This window comes from Ananas comosus, linkage group 21 (assembly GCF_001540865.1).
Source record: "Ananas comosus cultivar F153 linkage group 21, ASM154086v1, whole genome shotgun sequence".
Lineage (NCBI taxonomy): Eukaryota > Viridiplantae > Streptophyta > Magnoliopsida > Poales > Bromeliaceae > Ananas > Ananas comosus.
Window position 1 is genome coordinate 8,988,387 of NC_033641.1, and position 21,475 is coordinate 9,009,861.

The 21,475-nt window shown below is 35.4% G+C and overlaps 4 protein-coding genes across 4 annotated transcripts; 2 read left to right on the forward strand and 2 right to left on the reverse strand.

The window, feature by feature from the left end:
* LOC109726433 lies at positions 419–3,151 on the forward strand. The gene is made up of 2 exons (XM_020256013.1): positions 419–615; positions 1,918–3,151. The coding sequence occupies exon 2, from the start codon at positions 2,035–2,037 to the stop codon at positions 2,977–2,979; it is 945 nt and encodes a 314-aa protein (XP_020111602.1). The 5' UTR covers positions 419–615; positions 1,918–2,034; the 3' UTR covers positions 2,980–3,151.
* LOC109726657 lies at positions 4,087–9,257 on the forward strand. Its single transcript, XM_020256400.1, has 2 exons — positions 4,087–4,820; positions 7,836–9,257. Exons 1-2 carry the CDS (start codon positions 4,167–4,169, stop codon positions 7,965–7,967), a joined length of 786 nt encoding a protein of 261 aa, XP_020111989.1. The 5' UTR covers positions 4,087–4,166; the 3' UTR covers positions 7,968–9,257.
* LOC109726347 (mannan endo-1,4-beta-mannosidase 5-like) lies at positions 8,542–12,844 on the reverse strand. The gene is made up of 5 exons (XM_020255883.1): positions 12,453–12,844; positions 11,191–11,385; positions 10,074–10,196; positions 9,091–9,293; positions 8,542–9,010 (listed from the first exon to the last, which is right to left on the reverse strand). Exons 1-5 carry the CDS (start codon positions 12,810–12,812, stop codon positions 8,542–8,544), a joined length of 1,350 nt encoding a protein of 449 aa, XP_020111472.1. The 5' UTR covers positions 12,813–12,844.
* On the reverse strand, positions 15,954–19,079 carry LOC109726348 (mannan endo-1,4-beta-mannosidase 5-like). The gene is made up of 5 exons (XM_020255884.1): positions 18,463–19,079; positions 18,160–18,357; positions 17,896–18,018; positions 17,459–17,661; positions 15,954–16,374 (listed from the first exon to the last, which is right to left on the reverse strand). The coding sequence occupies exons 1-5, from the start codon at positions 18,829–18,831 to the stop codon at positions 15,954–15,956; spliced, it is 1,314 nt and encodes a 437-aa protein (XP_020111473.1). The 5' UTR covers positions 18,832–19,079.

Below are 21,475 nucleotides of genomic sequence, written 5' to 3' on the forward strand. Positions count from 1 at the left end.
ATTTCTGAATAATTCTAACAGTTCGAGCTTTTGGAGAGATATATTTGTGATAGTAAAGATGTCATTTCACTTATCTTTTGTTAAAAAATAAACAGCACTTTAACGGTAACAAATATGAAAAGCTAAATTTTATAGTGATATATATTTGCTATTCGATATATTTACAAAGAGCCGCATGGAATTAACCCAAAAATAATTTAGACAAGTATGTGTAAAAGAGCTAAAGTTTAGGTAGTTTTTGTGTATTTTTCCTGGCAATTTTAGTAGCTGCGGGCGAAGTCGTCGCTGGATTGGTCTTATCGGAGAACACGTTGCCGACTTTGGAAAACTAACAGCTGGAGATTGGTTTCTCTCTCTCTCTCTCTCTCTTTCTCTCTCTCTCTCCTCTCCACAACCTCTCTCTCTCTCTCTCTCTCTCTCTCTCTCTCTCTCTCCTCCCCCAATTTCCGAGCCCTCGATCGATCGCTCCCCCTCTCTCTCTCTCTCTCTCTCTCTCTCTCGCTCATTCTCCTCGTTTTAGGGTTTCGATCGCGCCTGAATCCCGCTCCCAGGGGAGGGGGGAAGGGGCCTCAATGTCGCCATGGAGTGCTCCGTTCTATCGCGATCTCGATTGAGGTGGTTTTGTATCCGCAATTCCCCTCTTTTCTTCGCATCTTCTCTTCGGTTTTTCGGTGATTATTTCGTAATTAGGTCCTTCGGTTTGCTGATTAAGTGTTAATTCTTCGGGGAATTGTTCGTAGGAGCGTGAAATATAGAGATTTTGGAGGGATTTTTGGGTTTCTTCTATTTAGGGTTTGTAAAGTAGTAACGCGGATTAGAATTACGAGGGGAAAAAAATTAAAAATTGTTTTTGTGCACCTTTTTTTCTTTTTTTTCGCTTTTTTGATGTTTTTGGCTTCATTAGGCCAATTAGGTTGTGTTTGTTTATGAAAGTTTTGTCCTTTATAATGTTGGTAATATGATTACAAAATGTTGTGTTTTTTGTTATGTTTTTTTTTTTGTAAAAAAGATATTATTTTTTGTTTTCTATGCGATTGAACATAGATTGGTGATTAATTTGTGGACTCATTGTATTAAAACATAGAAATGAAGTAAAAAAAAAAAATGGTTACTACTGCAATTTTGTTACATGAATCCATAAATGTGGAGTTGTTGCAAATAATGCACAAAAGTAAAACTATGAGATTGCATAAAATTCGAGAAAAGAAAAGGGAAAAATTAAATGTAAATAATGTCGAAAATGCACTTTTGGATTTGAAAAATATAAGTAGGTATTAAACATGTACATAGGAGATTCCATGCTTTAGTTTACAAGCAATCAACTATTTGATTGGTTTTGTATCTGTTTCGTTTCAGAAGTTATCTTTGAGATTCTATGTTGCATTTTGAAGTTTCTCTTTTTCGAATAGAGATGATGCAAACATGCACATGTTAGATTATGTAAAACTACTGTTGTTTTTCAAAAGCTTAAGCTATCAGATGAATTAAATGGTAGGAAATTAATAATGTTAGAAACTTCATGAGATTCGAACTCGTGACCTCGTGCTCTGATATCATGTTAAATTGTGTGAAACAATCGTTGTTCTTCAAAAGCTTAAGCCAACAGAGAATTGGTGTTTTTAATATCCATATTCAACAGCTCATTGTTATGTTAAACATGTTTACTCGTGTAGAGTTTTAAGCCTATCTGGTAGCTTGAATCTCTGATGGTTTTGATTCATATGCATCTTACTTATATGAGCATTTTCATTTTTTTTCCATTTATTATCTATGCCATATCTCGAAATTCTTACTGTATAACCCTCAAAACTGAGTATGTGCTACGCGAGTTATGGAGTGCCAATTCTTTCTACCTTAGACTCGCGCATCAAAGATCGAGAGTTTAATCTTGGCGTGCAAAATGATGTATTTTCGCAGGCACCTGGTGAGCAACAGCGATTGCGAGAAGGTCGCTACCATATTTATAATCAGGGGTAATTCTAGTATCAATGCGAAGGATAGAGAGCATGCTTTGTGGAATCCCTGCTTCGGCTGATGCACTTGATCAGTCTCGCCACCGATACATTCGGTGTAATAACTATCTCTCTTGTCTCCCTTCTCTCTCTTCTGGGCCTCCTTTGCATCTACCGCTCGTTATATTTCCAGCTGCGCATTCGACGACGGCGCTTCCTCCATCTCAGCTACTTTAATGGACCGTGGGTTACCCGCATCACCCTGATCCTGATCTCGATATGGTGGGGCTTCGGGGAGATCATCCGATTGAGCTTTTTGCATGGCGCGGGAAAGCTCTTTTCGAGCCAAACGTGCCAGAAGAACGTGTGCAAGTTCTACGTCCTGTCGAACCTTGGGTTCGCGGAGCCAAGCGTGTTCCTTATGCTCGCGTTCCTCCTCCACGCGGCGCTCCAGGAGCGCGAGTTCACCTTGAGCCAAAGATGGAACCGGAAGACCATCAGCTGTGTCGTGCTTCTCTGCTTCCCGGCTATTCTCTGGCAACTTGCCCTAGTTTTCATCGGGCCCAAGTTTGCTAACCGGGAGAAGAGCGATAAGAGAGTGGACATGATGAGGCTCTTCACCTCGACCTCTTCGCTCAGCGACGGCACCGTCACATGCACATACCCCTTGTTGAGCACCGCATTCCTCGGGGCTTTCTACATTATACTGATCACCTACGTAACATACATCGGGAGCCGGATGCTGTCGCTGGTGATCAACAAGGGGCTAAGGCGAAGGATTTACGTGTTGGTGTTCTCCGTCATCCTGTTCCTGCCGATGCGGGCGCTCCTTCTGGGGTTCTCGGTGCTTCCCCGGCCGGGCGGCTTGGCGTACGAGGCGATCGTGTTCCTCGCCTTCGTCATGATGTTGTTTTGCACCATGGTGGGGATTGTTATGCTGGTGTATTTCCCCATTGCTGATACCTTGGCTCTGGGGGAGCCAGAGCATGTGGAAATGGAAGGGGTGCCCTTTGATGACTACTACTAGTTTGGTGTTTTCTCATGAATTTTTTTTTTTTTAAAAAAAAGGAAAAAAGAAAACAAAGAAGGGATTTGAATTTGTTTTACTATTCTTTTCTAAATTTTTGTGTTTTGAATTCAAATGTGACATGATATCAGTTTTGTAGTAAATATAAAATTAATGCCAACTATTTGAGTAAGGTTTGTTTCCTCTTGCTGTAGTCAACTCCTTAACCATGTCAAGCATGTTGAACTGATCACAAAATTCTCTACCAAATCAGATGTTGCTCAACTACAGCAAAATTTTAAAAGGATATTAAAATTTTTAAAAGGTAATTGAAATATTTTTATAGGAATATACAGGTATTGATTTTTTTTTTTACTTTTTTGAGTTAAAATGTATAGAACTTATTTGAACTAAAAACCATTTTGAATTGGCTATATCATCTTTCAAAATTTTGATTTTACTATTTACCATTTTAATTTGTTTGATTTAAATTAGTCTACAATTATTTGACTTCATTGGAGTTGTGAGAATTATATAAAGTATATTAATTGAACTTTTTAAGATAAATGACGCATTTAAATTTTAAAGCTAAAAATATCATTAATCGACTCCAATTAAATTAAATTTTGAAAACTTAAATAGTTAATTAATTAATAGAGATAAAGTTCACATCTTTTGAATTCGTTTGATTCGGGTATAAGTAAGAGCTAGCTATTACAGGGATAGGAGTATGGGGATAAGAAAAATAGCGTTTGAATGAAAATTGGATTGTTTTCGGGGATAAAAAAATAGCGAGAAAAATAGTGAGTAGTTATATATAAAAAATTAAGGTGTTGATGGAAATAGTTATATCAGCTTTCAGATATTCAAGAATAACTATTCTCGAATAAAAAATTTGTGTTTAAATATAAAGGGGATAGGGATTATCCCTCTTCATATCTCTAATCTAAACGGTGCCGTGTGGTGTTGATGATGGTGATGATAAATAAATAATAATAATAAATAAATAATAAATAAATAAATAAATATAAAGCAAAACTATGGACACGTGTCGATAATCGTCTGCTTCCACGTACACAAACTCTCTCTCTCTCTTTCTCTTCCTTTTTCCCCACAACGAAACATACCTTCCCTCTCTCTCACTTCACCCCTCGAACTCAACTTCCTCCTCTCTCTCTCTCTCTCTCTCTCTCTCTCTCTTCATCGCCATGAACGAGACCTCCGAGCTCCGGGACTGGGAACTCCTCCAGGCTTCGTGTACAAGCCCTCCCCTCCGCGCCCCGCTCTCCGCGGAGAACCCTAGCGGCCCCTTCGAGGCGGCCGACGACGCCGACTCCGAGGACGGCGCCATCAAGCCCGACTACTTCGCCCCCGACTCCCGCCACCTCCGCCGCCACGCCGCCGACGAGGACGATTCCGATAACCCTAGCTGGGTCGACCCCGACCCCGACTTCAGGTCGGGAGCCGAAGCGGCTTTCGCGGGAAGTGGTTTCCCGGTGAAGAACTACGGCGGGTTCTGGTCCGACGACTCTTCGGAAGTGGACGGGTTCGAGGGAATCGACGGTGGTGGGGATCGGAGTTTGGGCAGCGACGGTGAGAGCGGAAGGGATTTGCGTCGTGCTCGTGAGGTGTTTGATGAAATGCCGAGGAGAGATGGAGGGAGCGGAGGAGGGGAGAGGAAAGGGGTGGTGTGGTGGAAGATGCCTCTGGAGATGTTGAGGTGTTGCGCTTTCAAAATGAAGCCCTTTTGCTACATCTCCATTGCTGCGGCTGTCGTGGGGTTGTTTATGCTTGGTAGGAGCATGTACAAGCTGAAGCAAAAGGGTAGAGGAGTTTCTCTTAGGCTTGCCATGGATGATAAGGTGAGAATTTTCCTTCATCTTGGTGCTGTTACGTACAAATTCATATTTATCACTGCTTTGTTGTTGCAAAGCTTTAATTCTCATCAATGATATCGTGCAAAAGTTTCGAACTTTTGGATAAGTTGGCTATTAAATTTTCACTGTTAGAACTGTTATGCCCGTAATTTTTTTTAGTATTTTTTTATATGATTAGGATTTAGTATTAATGTAGAATGACATAGAAAGAATAATAGTGAACTTTATGTTGGCTTAAAGGTGCTAGCATCTTGCCCTATGGCATGAGGTCAAGTTGGGCCGAGTCATGTTGGAAATGGCGGGAGGCAAGGTTGGGTCGAGTCTTGTTCGAAGTGGTATGAGGGTGGTCAGGTCGAGTCACAATCGAGACCCGTGCGAGTTGTGTCTGTACAATTTAAGTGATTGCTCGTGTATTACGAACACTTCAAGTTTTGGTATTAATAGTTTGCGTTAATGATCCGGCACGTTAGATATGGAAAATTAAGGTGGAAGTATTTTGAAAGAGATTTTGAAGGGTAGAATGGTCATTTTAAAATGAAGCACAAGGTCAGGGGTGTTTCACTTAATATTGCCATTAGTGACAAGGTGAGGTGTTTTTTTAACTTTATCTTGGTGCTATGTTATTTTTATCGGTTAATCTGGTAGGGTCGTAAAACAAGAACCTTAGGCCTTGTTTGGTACCTTTGTTCTTTTTTAAACTTTAAAGAAAATAAAATTTCTATGTAAAATAGTGTGAAAATGGATGGTGGATTGTGTGCAATCCTTACATCCAAGGTCTTTGATTGGCAACAAAAGACAAAACTTGGAAGCAACTGTTTTTTTGCCTCCATTTTTTTTTAAAAAAAAAACCAAGTTATCATCCATCATTAGGCTAGAGTATATAACAAGCTAACTGAGCATAAGAACAAAAGAAAAGCCTTTTCACCGGTATATGAAATTATACACAGTTAGTATTTATATAAAAAAGCAAATACTAATTGTTAAATGCTTGTTTTCACTTTGAGCAGTTTTGACCTTGAACTATCCCATGTCATCAAATGAACTTTCATTTCGGACCATAAAGAAATCCTGGTATTCCTGTAATGTACTCATTTTGTAAAATAACTCCTTTGTTTAAGTGCATTTGAAATAGGATCAAAATGATTATTGTACAGGGGAAAAAAGAATGTCAGATCTTTTATTTGCCAGGGATTGGATGCAATAAATTAGATAGTAAAAAGTTTAGGGACTGAGTCTCAATGAAGTCCCCGAACTCTTGATAGAGGGACTAAATGTACATTTTATCTTTCTTTAATCCTCTTAGTATTAGGCCTTCTTCACTTGTTCTGCTCCAGGCATGCTTCTACTCTTATTAAAAATGAATCAAATCATTGTGGTCTTGTAAATACATAAAGGCTGCGTTTGGTTCGGGTATAAGTAAGAACTGCTAGTTCTAGGGATAGGTACAAGTTCAGGTATAAGCAGGAACTAGACCAATTTTGCGTTTGGATGAAAATTGGGTTGTTCCTAGGAATAAGGTAAATAGTGTTTGGATGATTAGATTGGAACAAGAGGAATAAACGTTATAATTTGAAATTAAAATTATATTATGTAATTAATTAACATAAAAATATTACTTAAAAATAAATAAAAAATTAATTATTAATAATTAATTATAAATAATAATTAATAATAATAATTAATTATAAATAATAAATTATTAATAACGATTATCTAATTAATAATAATAATTATTATTATTAATTATTAATAAATAATAATAATTATTAATTATTCTTATTAATTAATTATAAATAATAAATTATTAATAATATTGATTATCTAATTATTAATAATAATTAATATTAATATTTATTAATAAATAATAATAATAATTATTAATAATTAATTATAAATAATAAATTAATAATAACATCGATTATCTAATTATTAAGAATAATAACTATTAATTAATTATTAATAAATAATAATATTAATTTATTAATTAATAATATCGATTATCATTAAGAATAATAATTATTAATAAAAAATTAATAAATATTATTAATTATTAATAATTAATTATAAATAATAAATTAATAATAATTATTATTTAATTATTAATAATTAATTATAAATAATAAATTATTTAATTATTTAATTATTAAAACAATAAATAATAATTTAAATATATTAATTAGATTAATTAATAATTTATTGCCATTAAAATTAAATTTAAATTTTAATTAATCTTGTTCTCATCAAGGAAGAAGCTTGTTCCAAGAAACGGGTAGAACAGCAGTTCCAGCCTTATTCCAGCTAGTTCCAGATTCCCGGGAACTACTGTTCCCGGAAGCCAAACATAGCGTTTGGGAACAAAGGGGGGAACAAGGGCTTTTTCCCCCCCTTGTTCCCCAACCAAACGCTACCAAAAAGAATGTTATAGTTGTGTAAAAGCATGTTCTAAAGGATTAAATATAACCCCTTAAGACTCTGTAATGGTCAATTTAGCCAATTGGATTGAAGGTGAAAAAATTTCTCTGTTATTTAATGATAATAAAATCCAGCACATTAGCTTTGTGGTGCATAGGAGCAAGCAAAGGATTGATACCATAGAATGATGTGCGGCTTATTGAGTGAAAGAAGAATATCAGAGGAGACCCACCAGAGAAAAAAACCCTTTTTATCTTTTTTTTCCTCGATGATGGGGATTGTTTAAAATGTAGCTGCAAGTAGAAGTTCTTTCCTCATTTTTCGCGAAATTTTCTAAAGCAGCAACTTCAGTTTGGTCCGGCCTTTCAATCATCGAAATTGGGTCCATGATCTTTGTATTTTGTTTTCTTAAATGCAAACAGTTTATTAAACATTTGTTGCATATAAATGTTTCGCCACAAAATCCATCTTCTATACTTATATTTTTGATGTCATTGTTGATTCGTACAACAAAAACCTTAAATGAGTGTCAATTCGCAAATACTTTGTATAGTTCAACAATTCGACTCTGTTCTGAATGTAATGCAGATCGCGTCCCACTTCGCAGTCCGTGCTGCACGTCTCAACAAAGCATTCTCAGCGGTGAGGCGCGTACCCATACTGAGAACTTCGCCTCCCGCATCCGGGATGACTCCGTGGTCCATGCTCCCTCTAAGATAAGCTTTTAAGTTGCTTCTCCATGATGCTCAGGTATTTACAATATGTTTATTTGCCCTTTATATGTACTGTTTGTTACATTACCTTGTATCTGTTACTGTATAAATACCTTCTTTGTTTATATAAAGCTTTCGCAGCGAAAATAAAATGGATGCAGTATATGATGGTTGGTAATGTTTCGAAGTAGATGTTTTTGTCTTTGAGCTTCGTGCTTTTATACCTCATAGTTGTGTATTTGGTCTTATTTATGTTGAAATTTTGAAACCAAAATTAGCAACTCGGTGTCAATCAAAGTTGAAATGTCTAAGAAACTAGAGAAGATTCTTGTGACTAGGTTTTATTTGGCTTTTTTGTCATAGATTTTGTTGCTTTTTGACACATATTTATGTGCGATTTGTATCTTTGGGCTTTGTTCTCTTTCAGCTGAACAACTTAAGGAAAAAAAAAATTATTGAAAAAAAAAGAGACTTTATTATACCAATTTCTGCCTAGTTTGAGGAAACAAATTCCGTAAACAAAGTGATTTCTCAGTAAATCACTAATTAGATTAAAAATTCTTCAACAATGATCACCCTAATCAAAGATGATTCCTGCGGCGGTGGCGGTGCGGGTGCCGCCGCATTCCGACACGCCGACGACCCCCCACTGCATACGCCGCCGCTGCCTCGGCCGCCCTGCCTGACAGCACGCGCGACAGCGCCGCCATCGCGCGTGACTGCCTTGCAACCGCCCCCGTCGTCGACGGCTCCTGCGACAGCACGATCTCGTAGCCGTCGTAGTACGACTCCATCCCCTCCGCCATGGCCTGCCACACCAAGCCGCCGGCCATCGACCCCCCGCTGGCCCGCGCGGAGCTGTAGATGCCCGCGTACACGGTGTTCAGGAACGCGTCGCGCCCGTTCTCGGTGTACCCTGCGTCCCGCTTCGACTTGCCGAACTCGGCGAAGACCAGCGGCTTCCGCAGGATCTGCCGCGCGTCGTTCCAGTGGCTCCACATCCACCGCCGCACGAACGCCGTTTGCGCAGCGTCATTTTGCCCGGAGAGCCTGCAGAACAAGAGTAACCTTTTGTGATTCTTACCGTTCAGATTCTATTTTCATCTACTTTTGTAAGTGAGCGATATTACCATATATCTGGATACGCATGGATGGTCGCAAAATCAATCTCCTTGACGAGATTGCTGGTAATGTAATCCGTCCCAACTTGGAATCCGGGATTGTACTGCTTCTTCTCAGGCATGGACTCCCCATAAAACCCCTCCATTCCCACCTCAAGCATGTGTTTCCTATCCAATGATTTTGTGTAACTCGCCATCTCTTGCACCCACCCCTGTTACCAAAAACAATAATAACAAAAAAAAGTAAAAAAAAAAAAAAGGTGAAAAAAAATTGAGATTTATGTGCAAATTTGGGAAAAAATTGCAATAAGTGTGAAGTTACTAAATCAACTTCTTAATTACCATTATAAATATAAATTTGTTTCTTTTATTGTTATATTTCTTCTGAGAGAAATTTTATAGTTGTTTCTTTTTTCTCCAACACGTCTGTTTTATCTTTCTTGTCATTCTTTATTCTTTCGAAAGTAACGGTGGTTGTCGTTGATCAATACGTGTTAAAACTAATTCTGAGCTATTGCCTATTAAATTGATTTAATATCTATCACGCACATGAGTGGCAGTATGAAAATTTAAGACTAAAATGACTATTTTTTTATGATCATTTTTTCATACCCTCTAATACCCGCCGGCCCGTTTAGTTATATAATACGGTGTTCAGATTCAGATAAAAAGAATTCCAAGTTGGATGAATCATAACATGAATAGTTCATCAAACTATCTCAACAAAAACTCATAGAGGAGCTTCTTAACAAAGTTGCATGCGCTCGTTGTTACACAAGTAAGTTTGTAATGATAAAACCGACCGTCCCCTAGAGCAAATGGCAAAGGGACTTGGTGGTTGGTACCTGAGACCCAAGTTCGAATCCTAGTTGATTCACATTTCCAGCTAAGTTTATTTCTAAATGAAATAAACGAAGCGGGTAGCGTGTTACCTATCTCTCTCTCAAAAAAAAAAAAAAAAGAGTTTGTAATGATAAATTGATGATACCCACATTCACAGTCCTTCCCGAGTAGTCTCTTTCGCAACGAGGTTCATTCATTAGCTCCCATGCCATGATTGTTGGGTCATCTTTGTAGGCCGTTTTAGTGATTGTGTTAACCCTTGTTAAGATAGCCTACACCCAAAATGGAAATCCCAAATTTGTAAGAATAATATGTTAAAAGAAGTTGCAAGGTATGTAGATTTATTACTATTATGCGCGGGTCCAATTAATGTGCTGACATACTGACGTGTCATAAACAAATTTGCATGTAAAATGCAGAGGAGCAAAGAAACGAATAACAAAAAATCATGCCCTAGATGTTGGATCTATAGTTTCTGGTCATGCAAAGTGCATGGCATCCGCGGCGGCGGTTTCTAAAAAGATCGTCTGAATAGGATACGTACCGTATACTTTTCTTCGCCCGAAGTATTTACTCTTATATGTTTGTTATAATATATATATGGAGTTGAGCTGGAATGCTATCGGTAGCAAACGAATTCCGTTGTCACCCATTTGTTTTTTATGATGGAGCCTTCAAATCGACGATCGGCACCGTTGAACATGATCTATACCACTTGAAATATCTAGAAATCAAATTTCAAATCTTTTCGACATCATTGACCTAATGATCAAAGGGTTTCAAATTTTGTAATTTTAATGGTCGATATGAAACGTTTTCTCGTTTAACGGTGTAAAGCTATTCAAATCAATTGAATTTTGGTTAGAAAATTCTTTAAACTATTTTAGAACAGAATCTATACTTTCGATCTTGATTACAAAATTTCTATCATCACATTTTAGAGGATATTTATTTTCAGCCATTCATTTTTACGCCCACTTGATGAACAAGAGAACAATATCGAAAAAGCATGATATTTGATTTCTAGATACTTCAAGTGGTATAGATTATTTTCAACGGTACCGATCGTCGATTTGGAGGCTCCATCATCGAAAATAAATGGATGGCAATGGAGCCCGTTTGCTACGAATAGTATTCCAGCTCAACTCTATATATATGTATATATATGCATGGCATATGTTTACACTTTGCATGTAAGTTTGGTGTGTGTAAAATCATGAAAATTTTGTATAAAAATAATGCATATATTTATATTTATATCATTACCTTTATATGGTTCTTGTAGTAACCCTTTACTACTGGATTTGTATAAAAATCATCTTCACTGTTTACTCCAACACCTGCTTTCCTAGCCCACTCTACATATTGGGCTTTGCCTCCAAAGTCTTTGAAGTTGTTAACCAAGCTCAAGATCAGACGGACGCCGTATCTCCGCGCCTCAGAGATCACAAAATCCAGACCCTTGATTTACATAATAAGAATGAAAAGAAAAAATACAATTAGTAATGTTAAAACGAGTAAGTGATAATGATAATATTCACTTAGGGATTGTTTGGTTGCATATATATATATATATATATATATATATATATATATATATAGTGTAGAGTTACTATACTATCAGAAATATAGAGGATTTGATATTTCCAATTTTTTTACTCTTCGATCAAAAATTGTATAATTGGGATGATTGCAGTCCCCTCTAGGATTGAGTAGTACGACTAGGGTTGAGTCGTCCCCACAGGATAATAGTATTAATCCAAAGGTTAAAAATGATTAAAGGGGTTGATCTAAGGACCAGTCAGAAGCTCCAGATATTCTATGCTGCCGATAGCATAGTAGCTCTCTCTCTCTCTCTCTCTCTCTCTCTCTCTCTCTCTCTCTCTCTCTCTCTCTCTCTCTCTATATATATATATATATATATATATATATATATTGTAACTATATTATAGTTGTAATTGCATACAGATTTAAATATATCCAACTGCTGCAAATATTGGAGCTGTATTCTTGTAGTTCCAATTACAGAAGTCGGAAAGAATATATAACTGTAAACAAAAGCTTTTCTTTTAGTCACTTTAATTTTAACCTAAAAGTTTATTTTTTCTTCATTACTAAGAAAATTTGTAAGTATATTTCTAATCAGCAATATACAATTAAATAAATTATTTATAATTATAGTATTTTCTATTACAACCAACTAAATAATTGAGATGTACGTAGTTGTACATATAAGTTGTTACTGCTACATTTTCAAAATACATTTATAGTTACATTCAACCAAACGGCTCTTAATGTTTATTGTATTATGTGAATGTAATTACCCCTTAATTTTAGCTTGTATTTCGTCATATTATGGAGGACTTATTGGGCCTTTGTTGAATATTTAAATATTAATAGCATCGTTCTATGTAACTTAAGCTTTTAGAAAATTTTAGTTGTTTTTTATTTTTTAGCTTGGTATCAAAGTACGAGGTTTTGAGTTCGAGTCCTGTCAAACTAAATTTATTTGCATTTTTTTCCTTTACCTGAAAGACACGTTCATTATAGACGCCAGGCGATGCCTGGAGCGCCCGATCGCCACCGCCGTCGCTAAACGCCCACGTCCGGCAAACACTGAGCCCATTGGCCGCCGCCTCCCGGAACACCTCGGAGACCTTCCCGCGGTCTGCAGGCTCGGCGGCAACACTCATCATCCAATACGAATTGAACCCGTTGAACAGAAACGGCTTGCCGTGGAGCACAAACTCAGTACCTCGTGCTCTGATGAACCGGTCGCGGTGGTGGTGGTGACCATGTTGGCTTCTTGCCTCACAATGTAGGACAAGAAGAGTGGTTGTGATAGTGCACAAAATGGAGCAAAAGTGGCCACTCTTTGTGTAGCCCATTAATTCTTTGTGTGGGGAGAGTTGTAAAAGGATGTGTATAGCTTTTGAAGTGTGGGTTTTGGTCATTGGTGTGTTAGGAGAGTATTTATAGATGGGGGAGTGGGGATGAGAACTCGTCAACGAGTACAAGGAAGTTGCAGGATTTTGTGGGGGGGAGTTTGTACAAATTCGGTGGTCAAGTGATGTAAAAAAAAAAAAAAAAATTGGTTCCTCCATGTTGCTTGGACTTAGTCCACCACATCAGCCTTAGGCCACCCAAAACTGCGTATGTATGTACCCTCGCTTTTATTTAGTTTGTGGATGAAACTATTCAAATGATAGTAAATAGTTCAGTAATAGTTATGGATCCGGGGTTGGTGGAGCTCTCGCCTCGATCTGCCTCGAGCGTGACGGTAAAAGTGAGAACAAAAAATAGAGAAAAATATAATCTGTTCCGAATTCGCCCCGATTTACTAAGTTTATGAAGCGGGAGGCGGAAAATCTCTTTTTTCTTTCAATCTGTTTCAATCTGTTAAGAATCCGTTAAAAGAGCTCTCTTGGTCCGATCCACCCCTAATGAAGTGATAAATGGAGGCCAAAAATAAAATTAAAATCAATTAGTTCCGAATCCGTCCAGATCTAAAAAAAAATTGAGCCATTTTAACACCGCCAACCAATATAGGTGATAGTAATTTGGCTCTGATATTATATTACATATAAAATATGAATCGAATGAGAAGCATCATTACAGCTTAACGAATTAATTTTACTCTATTTTTGCTTAGCAAAATATTTTAATTGCTTTTCAAGTGGCGAGAATTGAAGGAATTGTTTGGAAAGCGAGGATGAATTGTGAAATTGATTGGTGGTCCACCACTCATGCGGTGGACCAGGTCCAGGGAACAGTATACCAATTGGAATGACAATGAGAGCGTGGGATTGGTGGGCGAAAAAGGTCGGTATTTGTTAGGATTTAAAAAAATAAAAAAAATAAAAAAAAATAACCCAAAAAAATGTCGTTTGTTGAGAAACGGTGGAGAGATGAACCATTTTGGCCTTTTTTAATTTTAAAATAATAATAATAATAATAATAATAATAATAAATAAGCAAAAATAATAATAAATAAATAAATTAAAATCCCATGTGGGCCGTTTTGTGACGTGGAATCGGCTAACGGATTAACTGATCATATCCTATCACAGAAATAATAATAATAATAATAATGTAAGGATATTTCTTGAGAATAAGTTATCTAAATTCAGTATAAAAAATTTTCTAATATTGATTGTAAAAAAAAGGTTTAATTTTTGCTTTTTAAAAGGTTTTAATATTCCTGATTTGGTAATATATTGTATATTTCATTTACGAGCTAATTTATCTTATTTAAAAAAATAATTTAAAAGTCTAATATAGTGTACACTTCTGGACCTTGATCAAAATTTTCATATATCAAATATATAAAAATTTTTAAGTAATTTATGGAGATATGCTGATGAACAAAATATTCAGACATTCAAACAGGCCTGAAGTAAATAAATGTATTGTTTTTTGTGAAGGGGGTATCCAAACTTTTCTGCGTTATTTGAACTTCATAAAGCTAGAATTTCGTGATTTTTAAATATTATTTGCCTACTAATCAAGTAATTTTAAACTCACCTTATATTAGTCAACAAATATAGTCAATTTTGAGACCAGTAAAATAATAGAAAAATGATGTCGAAAGTCATAAAATTCGGGCCATATGAAGTTCAAATAGTCAAGTTTTACCGTGTCGATCGTTAATTCAAATGCTTGATCGTCGAAAATAACATCGAAGTTTATTTCTAGAAGAATTATAACTTTGCTCATACATAATAAAAAGATTTTGAATAGTTGAATGAGAAAAATAGTCACAAAGGATGCAATTAGAAAAAAAAAAAAAAAAAAAAAAAAAAAAAAAAAAAAAAAAAAAAAAAAAAAAAAAAAAAAAAAAAAAAAAAAAAAAAAAAAAAAAAAAAAAAAAAAAAAAAAAAAAAAAAAAAAAAAAAAAAAAAAAAAAAAAAAAAAAAAAAAAAAAAAAAAAAAAAAAAAAAAAAAAAAAAAAAAAAAAAAAAAAAAAAAAAAAAAAAAAAAAAAAAAAAAAAAAAAAAAAAAAAAAAAAAAAAAAAAAAAAAAAAAAAAAAAAAAAAAAAAAAAAAAAAAAAAAAAAAAAAAAAAAAAAAAAAAAAAAAAAAAAAAAAAAAAAAAAAAAAAAAAAAAAAAAAAAAAAAAAAAAAAAAAAAAAAAAAAAAAAAAAAAAAAAAAAAAAAAAAAAAAAAAAAAAAAAAAAAAAAAAAAACTTGTATCTTCAGTTATTTTGCGTGTTATTTAATTTGTAAATTGTGAAGTACAGGTAATATTAAAATTAGGTAATTCTAATATTTTAATATTTGTAAATTAAGATGTTAAATTTATTTGATCTAAATTTTAAAAATAAAAAAAAGCTAATATGGCAGCGTACTTAACTAAGCGCTAAAAAGAAGTTGTATTTAAATATTTAAATTTATAAATGTGCTTCTACATAAAAAGAATTGTGCATGTTAATTTGTTTAATTAATGAATAAGCATGTTGCTTACTCAAAATAAATACAAATAATTTTCTTGTGTGCTCCTTAATTTATGGTATTATTTATAAAAAAGAGGGTAAATATTTTTTTCTTCACTTTTTTACCATGTCTCACGTATCGTAAATAGTCCAAAATTGTAAATAAAAGCCTAATTTATCCCCAAAAAACTAATAAAATAAAAGCCAAATAAAACAAATTTCTGATACTCTGTATAAAATTAAATAAGCTTGATATTATTATGATAATAATATCACCATACATGATGAACCGAACATTAAGATTGCATAATAAATAACAACAACAATAATAATAATAATAATAATAAAATGAAGCTCCTACTAATCTAAGATAACTTAATTTCTTAAATAATAATTAATAACTGAATTGAGCTTCCGCGATGCTTTGCTCAACGTACTTATAATTTTTTAGCCGCCGGTGCAGCAGTAATAAAATAGACGTAATGAGACACCGTAAGTAGTGCTGAACGGATTTTGAGTCAATTCGACGGTTAAACTTTTACTAAATTATGGATGAGCCATCTTGCTCCCATGCAGTGCTCCCCCCTTATTCCCCTTCCTATGCCTCCGGTGGCCGCCGCCACCGCGGCCGCNGGCTGGCCTCGGCGGGCCCGCCGAGCGTGTGCGCGAGCACCGACATCACCTTCGACTGCCGCGCGATGAGCCCCGTCGTTGCCGGCTCCTGTGACAGCACGATCTCATAGCCGTCGTCGTACGAATCCATCCCCTCCGCCATGACCTGCCACACCAGGCCGCCCGCCATCGACCCCCCGCCAGACCGCGCGAAGCGGTAGATGCTCCGGTACACCGTGTCGAGGTACGAGTCGCGACCGTCGACGGTGTAGCCCGGGTCCTTCTTCGACTTGCCGAACTCCGCGAAGACGAGGGGCTTCTGCAGGATCCGGCGTGCGTCGTCCCAGTGGCTCCACATCCACCGCTGCACGAATGCAGTTTGGGCATCGTCGGTTTGGCCGGAGAGCCTGACAGAGAGAGAAAAGAAGGTAAACTTACATTTTGTTTAAAGTTACTCTCTCTCCAACTGTTATAGTTAGAACGGTGTTACCGCTATATTTGGATTCGCTTATGCAGTTTCAACTGCTTGTAAAGACACATTAATTCTCCACCGACTTAAGATTTAGAGATCGAACAACAGTTGTTTCTTATTATTTAATATGATACTAGGGCAAAAAAATCTTGAATTCGAGTCACAAGTTAGAGTCACTTCAGACTCCTAGTTGATTTTCTCCTATTTAATCTGCGTTTACATCATGAATCTAATCAAAAATTCTTGAATTCAAACGTAAGAAGGAATAGTGTTAAATATAAAAATATAAAAATACAATTGTTGTTTCGCATTATATAACACTACAGTAGTTGAATTCAAATATATCAAATTAAATGCCCGACTTGGATTTGGATGTAGATGCAATTAAGTGCAACCAAGGAGCACCTAATAATTATATATATCTCTTATTGTTTTCACTTTTAAGGGTGTATTTACATATATTATCCTTCAAAATCAATTTTTCATTATAGAGTATACTATTACAATTAATTGTCCACTAAAAATTGTTGATATGTTGGCATGTTGATGTGTTATACTTATAGATTAATTTTTATTTTTATTTTAAAAGATATGCATATATTAGCTAAAAATAAACTTCATAGGAAGTTCATTTACAAAGAAAAATTGGACAATTAATTCCCTTGATTTTTTATGGTACTATTGAACCAAAATGCACCTTCCAATAAAGGGTACATATATGGAAACATATTTGTAAGTAAAAATACATATGGTTTTGGATGGACATGTGCACAAAAGCCTAAAAAATAATTAATGGTGGTGTTATTAATTAGTATATATGTTTGTTGTTAATTCAGTTAAATAACATAAAATAACCATTAATTGTGAGTTTTTTAATATAGGCTCGATTTGAACTCAGAATCTATTGCTATTGCTCGTTCGAATACCATATTAAATGACATAAAACAATCGTTATTTTTCAAAAAGCTCAAGTTATATATTAAAGAACGGTATGTTCAATACTTATATTCAGTAATTACCATATATCAGGGTATGCGTGGATGGTCGCAAAATCTATCTCCTTGATGAGATTACTAGTAATATAATCCGTCCCAACTTGGTACCCGGGATTGTACTGCTTCTTCTCCGGCATGGAGTCGCCATAAAAACCCTCCATACCGGCTTCGAGAAGGTGCTTCTCGTCGAGCGATTTCGCGTAAGTCGACATCTCTTGTATCCATCCCTGCTCATATGCAAATGAAAATTACTATTATGATATAAAAAAGAAACTATGATATGTGAAAATGATAATGTATGCATGCACGTATGTACGTACGTGGTTTTACGTACATACATATACATGAATTTTTCGTAAAAAATCTTACTAGAAATAAATAGTTGTTTCGCATTAATTAATTTGATGAATTATTTATTTGTTAGTAATATAATTAAGGACATAGAAAACACCAATTATTACATTAATCATTTTCCCAGAGTAATCTGATTGGCAACGAGGTTCATTCATTAGTTCCCATGCCATGATTGTTGAGTCATCCTTGTAGGCCATGTTAGTCATTGTGTTGATCCTTGTTAACACTGTCTGAAAAAAACAAAAACAAAAAAAAAAAGAAAAAAAAAAGAAGCATTAATATTGTATAAATTTTGAGTAATTTTGCATGGAATATATATATATATATAGCATTATTCAATTGATCAACATATATAGTAACCTTAAGCTCACCTTTACATGGTTCTTGTAGTATCCCTTCACCACTTCATTTGTATAGAAATCGTCCTCCCCGTTCACCGGCGCCGCTCCCGCATTCTGAGCCCACTGCACGTACTGCGCCCTACCGCCAAAGTCCTTGAAGTTGTTCACTAAGCTCAGGATCAAGCGAATTCCGTACTTTTGTGCCTCCGAGATCACAAAGTCAAGTCCCTGATATATATATATATATATGCAAAGTAAATGAAGAGTTGTTTAAATTCATACTACTCTTATAAGTTGCTGATGTGCTGGCATGTAGGTAACTCTTTTAATCACCTGGAAAACGAATTCATTGTACACGCCAGGCGACACCTGGAGGGCGCGATCGCCACCGTCGCTAAACGCCCACGTCCGACACACGGTGAGCCCGTTCGCCGCCGCCTCGCGAAGCACTTCGGTGACCTTACCGCGCTCCGCGGGCTCCGCCGCGACGTGCATCATCCAATAAGAGTTGAACCCATTGAACAAGAATGGCTGGCCATTGAGCACAAACTCAGTCCCTTGAACCCCAACAAATTGATCACCATAGGTGGCCTCACAAGTTAATGCCACAAAAGTAATCAAAATGTGGAAGAGTTTGTGGGTAAAAATGCTTCGGTTGGCCATGTTGGTTTTGGCTAAAGTTTGTGTTTGTGGTGTGTTCATGGGTTTAAGTTGAGGTGGGTATTTATAGAGACCTATAAAGAGATCCACACACACACACGCACACACACACACACACACACAAAAAGAGAGACGAGGGTAGGGTTTCGTGATGAAGAGGAGAAAAAGGTGCAAGATTTCGTGGGGATATTCGGTGGTCTCGTTATAGAAGATAATGTACGTGGCTCTAAAATTTAGAGGAGTTTTGTAGGAGAAATTATTGCGTGCGCCAAGTGCACATACAGTAATGGCAGATGTGAGGAATCGAATTTAGAACCTCCTAACACGAAGGGAGCTCAGAACTGACGGTGATACTATTTATAGGACAAATTATTGCGTGTGCGATCGAGGTGCATATATAGTACATTTCATATAGTAACAAATGTGAGAAATCAAACTCACGATCTCTTAAAACGGAGGGAGTTTCGAACTCACTGTAATATCATGTTAATCGCCGAAAGATCAAACTATAGTGAGAAACAGCTTAGCACCTTAAATGATACTCTTCTAAACCACTAATTTTTGGAACTATTTAATTGTCGGTAATAGATATGTTTACAAACTATATAAATTTTCATACATGGGCTTTTTAAGTAATAAGATCGTATCTGTTGAATTAGATTTTGATTTTAATGCATGCATTTGGTGATCATTTATTGGTGTGGTGTAAAGAGTGTTAGTATGCACCGGGTGCACGAATAGTTTCTCTATTTTAGATTGAGAGCGTGGGATTGGTGGGCGGGAAAAGTGGGGGGAAAATTAATTAGAACGTGCAAATTCATACTAAAAACTACTTAGCCCATGTGGGCCGTTATGTGACGTGACAAATAATTAATTGCGTGCACCGTGGTCTATAGACCAATGAGTGTTTTTTTTTTTTTTTGAAGAAAAACTAAAACGACTTGTACACTCCAAAAGAGGAGTGTATAATATACATCCACTCATTTTAAGATTTATAAATTTTTTTTATAATTTTTTTAAAAAAACACTTACACACGCAACAAGTGCTTTGTTTTTGGCTAAATTATAATTTTTGGCCCTAAATTAAACTATAAGATTCGTAATGCTTTAGTTCTCAAATTTTAGTTCGTTCTCTAATTTTCGCCTCAAATTTTATAAATTATTATAATCAAGTTTCTCAATTTAGTTTAGTTGACAAATACTAAGGTTTCAGTGATATATAAGCGATGTAGTATCTTAATTATTATCATATCATTAATTACAGTATTACGTACATTAGTGGCAATTAATATTTAGCAAATTAAACTGTATTATAAACTTAATTACAATAATTTTAAAAAAATTGAGTAAAAAATTATAAACAAGTTGAAGTTTGAGAACCAAAGCATAATATAACTTTTTTTTTTCTTTTGTAAACAAGCTCGTAAGTTTGAGCATGGACACCCACACATACACACGATAATCATGACTCAAGCGTGATTTTGAATTCAAAACCTCTTGCTCAGAAAAGAAGGTTCTTATTTGTAGAAAAGTAGCACCAAAATTCGATCGCATGCGATTCGGAAATATAACTTAAATTATGTGAAAAATTAAAAGTGAACTCATTCTTAAATGCTACCGAAAATCAAAAAATTTTTTTTTTTTGAGAGAGAGATAAAATTGTTTTTTTTTTTTGAGAGAGAGATAGGTAGCACGCTATCCGTTTCGTTTATTTCATTTAGAAATAAACTTAGCTAGAAATGTGAATCAACTAGGATTCGAACTTGGGTCTCGGGTACCAACCATCAAACCCTTTTGCCACTTGCGCTAGGGACGGTCGGTAAAATCAAAAAATTGTAGAAGAGGAAAAACATAAAATCAAGGGAAAATATCAAAAACCCCCTTGTGGTTTCAATTTTCTTCACTTTAGTACCCTGTGGTTTAAAATATATCAAGTTAGTATCCTGTGGTTTCTCACTTTATCACTTTAATACCCTGTGGTTTAAGGTGTATCAAGTTAGTATCTTGTGGTTTTGCACTTTATTACTTTAGTATTCTATGGTTTTAATTGTATATCAAGTTCGTATCCTATGGTTTTTTAAACCATAGGGTACTAAAGTGATAAAGTATTTCACACTTTATCACTTTAGTATCCTGTGGTTTTAATTTTGTATCAAGTTCGTACCCTGTGATTTTTTAAACCATAGGGTACTAAAGTGATAAAGTGTGAAACCACAGGGTACTAAAGTGATAAAGTGCAAAACCACAGGGTACAAATTTGATACACCTTAAACCACAGGGCACTAAAGTGATAAAGTGAGAAACCACAGGGTACTAACTTGATACACTTTAAACCACAAGGTACTAAAATAAAAAAGTGTAAAACCACAGGAGGGGTTTTTAAAATTTTTCCTAAAATCAAAATTGATTTAGAAGTGCATAGTATACTGGTCTAAGACGCATTTTCGTCCATCATGCTGAATTGAGTAGAAACACCGCCTTAAAATACAGCCAAAATTTCTCCTTCTGCGAGCACGATAGAGTAGGTAAAGACTGCTTTCCATAAATCAAGCATGAGAGGAACGCTGGACAACGTTCCTTACGACGCCGTGCCCGTGTCAGACTTCTGTTTGAACCTAAGAAAAGAAACCAAATAATAATAATAATAATAATAATAATAATAATAATAACAAATAATGAATAAATA